Source organism: Lactuca sativa, chromosome 5, assembly GCF_002870075.4.
Source record: "Lactuca sativa cultivar Salinas chromosome 5, Lsat_Salinas_v11, whole genome shotgun sequence".
NCBI classification, from domain to species: Eukaryota; Viridiplantae; Streptophyta; class Magnoliopsida; order Asterales; family Asteraceae; genus Lactuca; species Lactuca sativa.
This window is the reverse complement of record NC_056627.2, coordinates 39,171,646-39,181,318: the sequence shown is the minus strand read 5'-3', so window position 1 is coordinate 39,181,318 and position 9,673 is coordinate 39,171,646. Positions and strand designations below refer to the sequence as shown.

Here is a 9,673-nt window from a genome sequence, read left to right as displayed (position 1 = left end):
AATGCCGAAATCCGAGTTATAACGAAAAAGTTATGGCCCGTCGAAGTTTTACGGCAAAACCGGCACGACACCGGAAGACGTAAATAGTGAATTTACGATAGAGAAATTTTTGGCCTTAGTGATCTAAACATAAATTGTAGTATACGTTAAACCGAGAGTGTGCATAAAAAGAACGCCCAAATCTGACTTCGTATGAGGAAGTTATGAATTTCTAAGATTTGGCATAGCAGTGCACGACCTGAAACTGGAATTTTAGATCGAGCGGTTTTTGGCCTATGCGACCTAAATGATAGTTGAAGATATAATTAATATGAAGTCAACGATAAAAAGACATATGAAAACAAATTCCGTATGAAAGAGTTACGATTTTTTCGCGGTCATTTAACAATATAATCTCCTCCTACTACTGAATTTAAGATCGGTCAAAAATTAGCCGACAGAGTCAAAATGAAAGTTTTAGATCTTAACTTTACCTACGCGTGGAAATAAAGAACATCAAAAATGGAGTTCGTATGCGAAAGTTGCGAATTTTAGAAGTCGGAAGTGTACTGTGCGAAAATGGGTGACGTGGCACAATCTTGGCAATTGCTTTCTCCCCAAGTCTTGCCACAAGATGGTGACATGTGGCACCAAGTTCATCCATATTTCACCCTATAAATAGAACCTCTCCCACCCTCATTTTTTTCACACATTTCTCATTATTTCTTCTCTTTACTCTCTCTCTAGAACCTTTCTCTAGCCCCAACCCCCCCCCCCCCCCCCCCCCGAAAAGCCTAAGGAACCTCCCTAGCACGAAGTGGAAGCCCCGGAGTGCTCGACGACTCCAAGAAGAAGAGATTTTTGGCTCGGGAATGCTGCTCCAAGCAAAGCCCGATTTTCTGTAAAACCCGCTGTAAGTGAGCTACGCCTACGCTGTTTTTAATATAGTTTTTATTTAATTATAGTAACGTTATTAGGAACTTATAATAAGTACTTGGGCTATTATTATGGGTTATATAAGTATTGTTTAACGCTTATATAATAGTAATAATAGCTAGACTAATAATTAGTCTCGGCGAATAATAGACTAAACTCTAGTGGTAATAATACTAGGTTTCGTCGAAGGAAATTATTTCTAAGAAGCGTTGTCTGAGTTCGGAATCACCACATTTTCAAGTGAGTGCATGGTGTCTTTCATCTTACACATAGATATGAAATATTTAATATAAATTACGTGCTATGTGTGCATATTGTCTGAATACTTGCTGTCTATACTGGGTGAAATATTTTTATACACGTTTTAAATGATTTAAACTGTATATGTATTTTATATCTACAAAATGTGTTGGGTAAAACATGGGTAGACGTAATAGATGCTATGTTACCAAATAAAATAATGAGAGACCTCGATATAGATGTTATTGATGATCCAGTCCTCTAGCGGAGTATAGATAACGACCACAGACTATTCTAGACAGTCCAGTGGAACGCTAGCAGGCTCACAACCTGTAGGTGTTTATTTGAACGGTGTGCTCACCAGCAGTACTTCATCTCCCACATGGTTGCCTTATTTGACACGAATTGCTGAGGATCCCCCGAATCATGTGTTGTCACCCCGATTGAAGTCCTTAGACTAGGTCCCTTGTGTTAGATGTTTTAGAGACATAAAGTGAGGATAACGGGAACGGGTAATCAGATTTGTTTAGTTTGATAAAGTTACAATACTTATTTATTATGGGTTGAAAACTCTATGTACTCACCAGGTTTCCCAACCTGACTCACTCAATTTATTTATATCACAGGTGTTGATGTTCAGTCACATTACATTGAGAGATTAAGGAGATATAAATCACTAGTGATAATGAATGTAAGTTCTGTTTATGCTTATGTTTCTGTATTGACGATGACATCCCAAATGTTTTAAAATGAATAAAAATACTTTTATTCGGAAATGCTTTGATAACGTATTTATCATGTTTTACTGGGTACAAATTCCGCAACATTTTTATTAAAAGAGGTACTCTGATTTTTATAAAGCATAAACAAAATCGGTATTTTCTGGCCGTGAAAATGAGGATGTCACAATTATTCACCAATACATTAAAGGTCTTACTATCATGGGTTAAGAAGAGGGTAAGATCGGAAAAATAAGAATGCAGATCCCTGTGAGGAAAAAGAAAGCAACGAGTAATTTCTTGAATAAGAATTTGCAACAAAGACTTTATCAATTTGTTCCCTTTATTTGAAGTCTTAAAGTTGGGTTTCTTAGTTCGTTTTCCCTTTTAAAACATGAAGCTAATAATCTAGATTTTCAATATTTGTATGTATGAATATGTATATTTTGAAAAAAAATAATAATAATTAAAGAAATTGATGTGAATGACATCTACTTCAAAGTTGGATACCTTTGAAAGTTTTATGGTTGGTTGCTTGGTTAGTCATTTTCCTAAATGCCGACTACTAATCTAGATCTTTAAAGTGTTAGTGCATGACTATGTATACTTTTGGAAAACAAACGGAATTGATGTAAATGACTTCAGTTGCTAATTTAGATCTTTTTTGAAGGGTTAGGTTGTTTAATTAGTCGTTTACCTTTTAAATGTGAGACTACTAATAATCTAGGTCTAGATATTTCAATATGTTTGTGTATACTTTTGAAAAATAAAGGTGGCCATTTAAATTGTTGACATATTTTTAACAGTCAAATATTCTAATTGACTATTGTGGCACGGATTATTTGAACACCAAATGATTAGCATTTATTATTACTCCATTTGAGTTTCTCTCACCTTGATCCATAACATTCACTGACATGGTTGCTCACCTAGACCCTGACTTTTATAAACAAATATTCCCCGTATAGCAGCTTGAAATTGTAGGCAATAGATCTAACGATAATAACACAAAAAGACAACCATAGTGGGGACTGGGGATGTGCAACAAATCCCACTCCACTCTAAACTTGCATTTTATAACACTAAATTCAAAGGGTTGTTTGGTAAATTGCTCCAAACATGAATTAAATAATTTTAAATTCTTTGATGTAAAATTGTTTAAATGTTCACAGTGAGTTCCAAAACTTTTGATTCGTTTACATATTGCATCAAACATATTTGATGCTGACCAATTTAGAGGTTACTAAACAGCCGTAACTTACGATCTTCAAAATATTATTAATTTTTTTATATAAGAATTGTGTAAACTAAGGTCGACATATAATATCACCTTTTGACATTTATTAAAGGTAATAAGACGAATAATACTTATAGCTAGATAATGTTTAATTAATTATAAACCAGTATCTAAGTGATGCGCAGAAAGCAATGAAGGAAGAGTAGTTTAATATGGGGGAGGGACCAATAGTGGAATAGATTCCTCCTGCAACAGGCACCACTTTCGAAGACCAAAAACAATGAGACAAAACATGACAGGAATCTTAATGAAATTTTGCAGTTCCACAAACACACCACTGTCACTATATAATATACTTCTTGCCTAACTCTATTTAGTATTTAATTCGGTAAATAATAAATAGTAATAAAAAGGTTTAGACAAAGTTTACCATTTTAATTCCAAGTTAACTTCACTTGCTGTTTACCTTTATAGTTATTAATGGTACTAGTTGTGAGACCCGTATAATATACGGGTTGATTAAAACAAAATGTTAAGTACGAACGATTAAATAGAAATTTTATGTGAATTTGAAATTGAAATAAGCGAAAACTATGAGAAAAAAACATGCAAAGAATAAATTAATTAAAATTATGTGTCTAGTGTGTACTAAACGGATTAATTATAACAAAATATTAAACATAAAGGTTTAAACTGTAAATTTATTTAGAATTGAATTTAAAATTTAAAATTTAAAATTTAAAATTTGATAGTCATTATATTATGGTATGTTTAATTTATGGAAAGTAAATTAATGATATATTGAAAATGAAAATTAAAGTAATGACAAGTGGAAAATAAATATATATCAAATTATGACAAAATGACATGTGGCTAATCTTATGAAAGAAGGACATGTGGCAAAATCATTTTCATTTATTATAGTAGATTGATGTGATGTTTTAATTTGTGACTATATACACTTTGCTTTGTATATAAAATATGACTAATTATATACATATCCTCAAATTCTTTTGTGTATTTCGTGTGAGTGGAATAATTTGTGCCCCGTGATTTGATTATTTATATGAATGAGTGTATGCCCCTATAATTTGACTATTTATATTAGCGAGAGCTCATACCCTAAAATATTTATCTTTGTATGTGTGCTTTAATATTGCTTGTAAATAAGTAACTTCATTTTTACTATATTGGATCTATATATAATTTCATAAAAGCTTTGAAATTGTAATGAATGAGTAGAAGTAGGAATTGTAAGATATATCTATAGAGAGATATCCAACATATATAGAGACATAAAAAACTGTGTTACATCAATATATGATATTATGTATACAGGGCCGGTCCAGACGGTAGGCAACCCGGGTGACCGCCCAGGGCCCACGTCTCCAAGGGGGCCCAAAATTTATGGGCTATTTAGTGTATCTATATAAAAAAATATTTCCTAAATGATTTTTAAGGCGTAAAGTTGGTTCAAACTCAAATTAGCTCAAAATATAAACAATTTGGCTTGCTTGTTATTGCTAATTGAACACATCTATACCGAAAAATAAATGATATTTTTTTAAATCTTTATCATATTTGTTTTTGATGGGCCATTTTTCTCTTTTCTTCCCGGGCCTCATATACGTTTGGACCGGCCCTGTACGTACACAAGCTTATGAAAAGTATTTTTAAAAATCATTTGGTCCCAAAAAGGAAAAAAACACTTGAATCCAATATAAACAACGAAACTCGCATACAAATCAAAAACCATGTTGTCACCTGGCCTTGTATTCAATGTGATGTCGTTCTCAATTAAATCATGACTATGCTGGGTGAATAAATGATAGATGAAAGTATATCTTCATGAGAAAAAGAGGCAATGCTTAAAGCAACACTTTAATCTTTGAATTACTTTATCTCATAAAAGGTGTAGATATGTAATAGCTTTATCTCAAAAATCAAGAATCAAATACATTTGGGAACAGACATCACCAAGTAGAACCTTTAACATAGATCTTCACAACTATTTGTGGTACGGACGATATCAAAGACACCTTGGAAAAAAGGAAATCAAAGAACATCATTTTGGGAATGCAAATTTGATAAAAGCCTCTTGGTCTATTTGCTCAATGCCAATTTGTATACGATAAAGACATCATCAAAGAATAGAAATGGAATACATAGTGGCGTTGAAAGAACATTACTTCTATGAGAAAATAATTAGATTTAAAAATAAAACTATATATAAAATAAACACACAAACAAACTATAAGTCTATAAACTTGCACACTACTCATCCTTTTGGTGATTCATTATTACACCACAAATACAAAGGGCCTAGGCATGCGGAGAGTGTGACACCACACATGGCCCGTGTTGTTTAGCGGGTCTAATTTTTTTACGCATATTAGTATTATCGACGAATTATTGACATATCAATGATAATTTTTGTTTTGATTAATTTTATAAAAGTTATAAAAGTTATAACAAAACTATATTTAAGACTCATTTTTATTTTTCCTACATGGATTTGAAAATCTATGGACTGCCCTACAAATACAAATCAATTTGTCTAAGTTTTCAAAAAAAAAAAATACAATTTTGAATATTAATCAATTGTCTAAGATGATAGTTGAAACACTATAAACAACTCAACCTTATAATTATACTCTCTCCGTCCCAAAATTATTATCCACAGACAAAAAAACACACAGATAAGGAAACATTAATTACCACTAACTTTATACAATAAAATTATACTTTTGTCTTTATTTTGCATTTATTATTCCATTAAATTATTAGTTGGTTAAGTAATAATGAGAGAGTATTTTGGTAAAAATGTTATTTATTTTTAGAAATGGACTATTATTTTGAGACAAACCAAAAACGAAAGATGGACTATAATTTTGGGACGAAGGGAATAGTCATATGTTGATAATAATAGGACTTTGGAAATATAAATATAATAAAATAATAAATATTATAGTTAGATAGGTTAGCGAGTCGAAATCATAACATTTTAACCTAAATTAATTATCTAATTAATCAAATACAAAATTTTAACTCTAACTCACTTATTAATTAAACGAGCTTACTCATGTTATAATATCAACCCCACAGTATATTACATCGGGTCACTTTTTGTCATCATTAGGGAGGAGCTTACTCATGTTATAATATCAACCCCACAGTATATTACATCGGGTCACTTTTTGTCATCATTAGGGAGGAGGGACTCATTCCCTCCCAACCCACTAAACCAACTACCACATCATTTTTTCTATTTTATTTTTCTTCATTTTTCCCAACCCACAACACAGGAAAACTCTATCTTTTTGAACTCACTCAACCCACTCAATTAAAAAAAAAATACAAACAATCAATGGTAAAATCTTAATTAGCAATAGAGTTACCGGCGATACCATTCCCGCTTCAACGGGTTGGTTAATTGGTTTCACTAACTCACTTAATCATCTATCTCTACTTTCTCTTTCTTATTTTCTCTTGTACCATGTGTTTTAAAACTTGTACCTTAATTGTTTTGTATTTTTTTAATTGAGTGGGTTGAGAAATATAGGATTTCCGTGTGTTGTGGGTTGGGAAAGATGAAGAAAAAGAAGAGACAAAAATTGATGTGACAGTGGGTTCAGTAGGTTTGGGAGGGAATGACTCCTTCCTCCCTTACTAAAAAATAAAAATACAAATCCAAAATTGGATAAGTCCACACAATATTATGAGTATCTAGAGGCGCACAAAAAAAACTGATTTATATATAATCCGAAATTGGTTTTCAAACCGAAACCAATACGGTTTAGAATATGCTTTGGCTGAAACCGGTCCGGTTTGAAACAGATCCGACGGGTTTGTACTGGTTTGAGAATTTTACAATTGAAAACCGATTTGAGAGAAACCGGTTTTCAAACCTATAAAAAAATTGATTTCCATATAGTACAACTTGATATTTGAAACCGACTTGAAATTTTTCAATACCGGTTTTCACCATGTACGTAAAAGACTTTTCTTAAATTAAAAGTTGAAAAGGGCATTTTGAACCCCTTAAACGATCCCAAATGCCTCGAGTTTTACTTATTGTGGCAACTCTAATCAACCGTTAAAGTTAGATTCCGACACCGAAAAAAAGTTTGGGAAATGTGAAAAAAAATATGTTTTTTTTTTTTTTTTTTTTCAAAACTGGATTCACTCGGGCAAGTTTCAAACCAATCCTAACCAATTTCTATAGGTTGGTTTATATTTGCTTGAAAACGGATTTTGACTCAAACTGATTTTTACTTTTCTTGAACTAGGCCGATCCAATTTCACAATCACACAAAACCGATTTTGACTTTTATCATTTTTCACCGTTGGGCCGTCCGGCCCACTAACCACTTCTATTCAGAATTCAGGATGAAAAAAAAATGAACTTCAATCATAATACTGATACAATATTATATTTACTTTTGATTGATCTGTTTTATTATTGATTATTTTAAAGTTTATATTCGACTATTTATTAGATGTAAAATAGTATATAAACCAACCAAATATCCAGGCAAATCAGTCAACTTTAGTCTCAGTTCATAAGAGGAAGAAACAAAAGTTTTGCTGAGGGATCATCTATGTAATAGGTAAAGAAGGAGGGGCTAAAATGTATCATTCTGAAAAACAGTTGATATTTTTCTGCTTCATACCAGACCAAACCGATGATTCAATCCACCGTCGCCAGTGGTTCAGTTTCGCCGGTGAAAATGTTGGTAACAACATTTGCTTCAAATAAAACCCCGCCACCTTATCCGACTACCGTTTCCGCCGCCACAAGCCACCCCGAAACCCCAAAAGTTCACCTTAAATCCATCGATCGCCGTCGCATTCTCGCTTCACTCGCCGCTACTATCACCCCATTCTTGGCTCCTAACCCTCACCTCAACCACGAAGAATCTCCTCTTCCTCCCGTGTTTTTATTTCCCTCCGCCGATGCTCGCGGCCTCTTCCAAATGCCCCCTGTTCGTCTCTCCAATCGGTAATTATGCTAACATTTTTATGTCAATTTTTGCATAATTTCTTAACTCAGCTTCCTTGATTACTCAGGTACTTTCTAGTAAGAGCAGGGGAGTCTGAATTTGAGAGTTTGGGGATAATCAACACAAACCCTGTTGCGAAAACATCTGTAGATAATGGTTTATCGAAGATCGGGAAGAAACAAGCAGTGAAAGCAGCTTTGAGATTGAAGGAAATTGGGGCTTGTGATAATGGGTGCTGGATTTGGCCTTCAATTACTCAGAGAGCTTACCAGGCTGCTGAGATCATTGCTGCCATTAATGGGGTCAATAGAAGGTAGGTAAAAAAATCTTGACTCATTTCCATTTCATTGACCATGGATTCACTATATGTTTGTTTTGAATATAGTAATATAGTTCCGGAGTACAGTTTCTTGGATGCTCGTGGATTAGGGGCGTATGAAGGAAAGGCATTACAATCCGTTTCCGAAGTAAGATTTATCTCTAGTAGTTTTATGATTATCTAACTACTGCATGTAATGTGAGATGAAAAGTTATGTCTGTTTATGTGTTAGATATATGCATCAGATAGTGTATCCACGAACATTAAGCCACCCCCAATCAACGATGGGACACCTAACGAGAGTGTTGCGGATGTGTTTGTTCGGGTGACACAACTAATGTCGATTCTTGAAACTCAGTATTCTGAGGACACTGTTATCATTGTCTCCCCCGATTCTGATAATTTGACGATCCTACAAGCGGGTCTTGTCGGACTCGATCTTCGAAGGTGGGAATTCATTTACCCTTTTGCAAACATTAATTAAACAACAGGATTTCAAATATCAAAACATTCCTGCTTATATTTTTGATGAGAAGTGTGGTTGATGATTTTTACAGGCATAGCGAGCTTTCGTTTGAGCCTGGGGAAGTTCGGTTTTTCGACCCGAGTAGCATTCCTACTTACAAGCAACCTGCATCTGCTTTGTATAAATGTTTAAACCCTCCTAATTGTACACGAGTTTAATATTTGTAATTATTGGAGTAAATATATGTTTTGGAAAATTTTCAAGTTAAATTTGTTTTCGTAAAAAGTATAAAAAGTTATACGTTAATTAAGTTATTACATTTATAAATAAATAAATCAGGACTTTGTCTTACTTTACATTTGAAAATATAGTGTGTTGACTTTCCTTATTTGACGTTTTTATTATCGAGATGACTTATTTAAAATCTTTTGTTTTAGGTTATGGAATATGGGGAGAAGGTAAGACCAAAAAAGAAGAGTAAGAAAAGTAGAGAACCTGTGCAATATTCTTTGCATTTTGTGGTGTTGAAAGAAATAACCCACATTATCTGATTAATAAAAATAGATGAACCTATAATGTTACCAAAAAAACTATAAGGTTTTTTTAATAGGCCTAAAAGACATATATGGAGCTGTGAATAAATAGATCCTAAGCAGCAGCCCCTTATCCACATTTTGGGAAGACTATCATCTAGTAAGCCAATGCGAACAACAAAAAGTGTCGAAAACAGATAGGTGAAGCACGCAACACCAACTAGACCTGACAATTTCAGAC

The 9,673-nt window shown here is 33.3% G+C and overlaps 1 protein-coding gene across 1 annotated transcript; it reads left to right on the top strand.

The window, feature by feature from the left end:
• Positions 1-7,684: 7,684 nt before the first annotated feature.
• Positions 7,685-9,168, top strand: LOC111900703 (uncharacterized). Its single transcript, XM_023896584.3, has 5 exons — positions 7,685-8,113; positions 8,182-8,427; positions 8,500-8,581; positions 8,666-8,880; positions 8,991-9,168. Exons 1-5 carry the CDS (start codon positions 7,797-7,799, stop codon positions 9,115-9,117), a joined length of 987 nt encoding a protein of 328 aa, XP_023752352.1. The 5' UTR covers positions 7,685-7,796; the 3' UTR covers positions 9,118-9,168.
• Positions 9,169-9,673: the final 505 nt, after the last annotated feature.

What these genes read in the sequence shown, in the direction of transcription:
- LOC111900703 (XM_023896584.3), top strand. Translation starts at nt 7,797, where the DNA reads ATGATTCAATCCACCGTCGCCAGTGGTTCAGTTTCGCCGGTGAAAATG. An exon ending in CCTGTTCGTCTCTCCAATCG is followed by an intron (nt 8,114 to 8,181) that starts GTAATTATGCTA and finishes TTGATTACTCAG; the next exon opens with GTACTTTCTAGTAAGAGCAG. An exon ending in CATTACAATCCGTTTCCGAA is followed by an intron (nt 8,582 to 8,665) that starts GTAAGATTTATC and finishes TTTATGTGTTAG; the next exon opens with ATATATGCATCAGATAGTGT.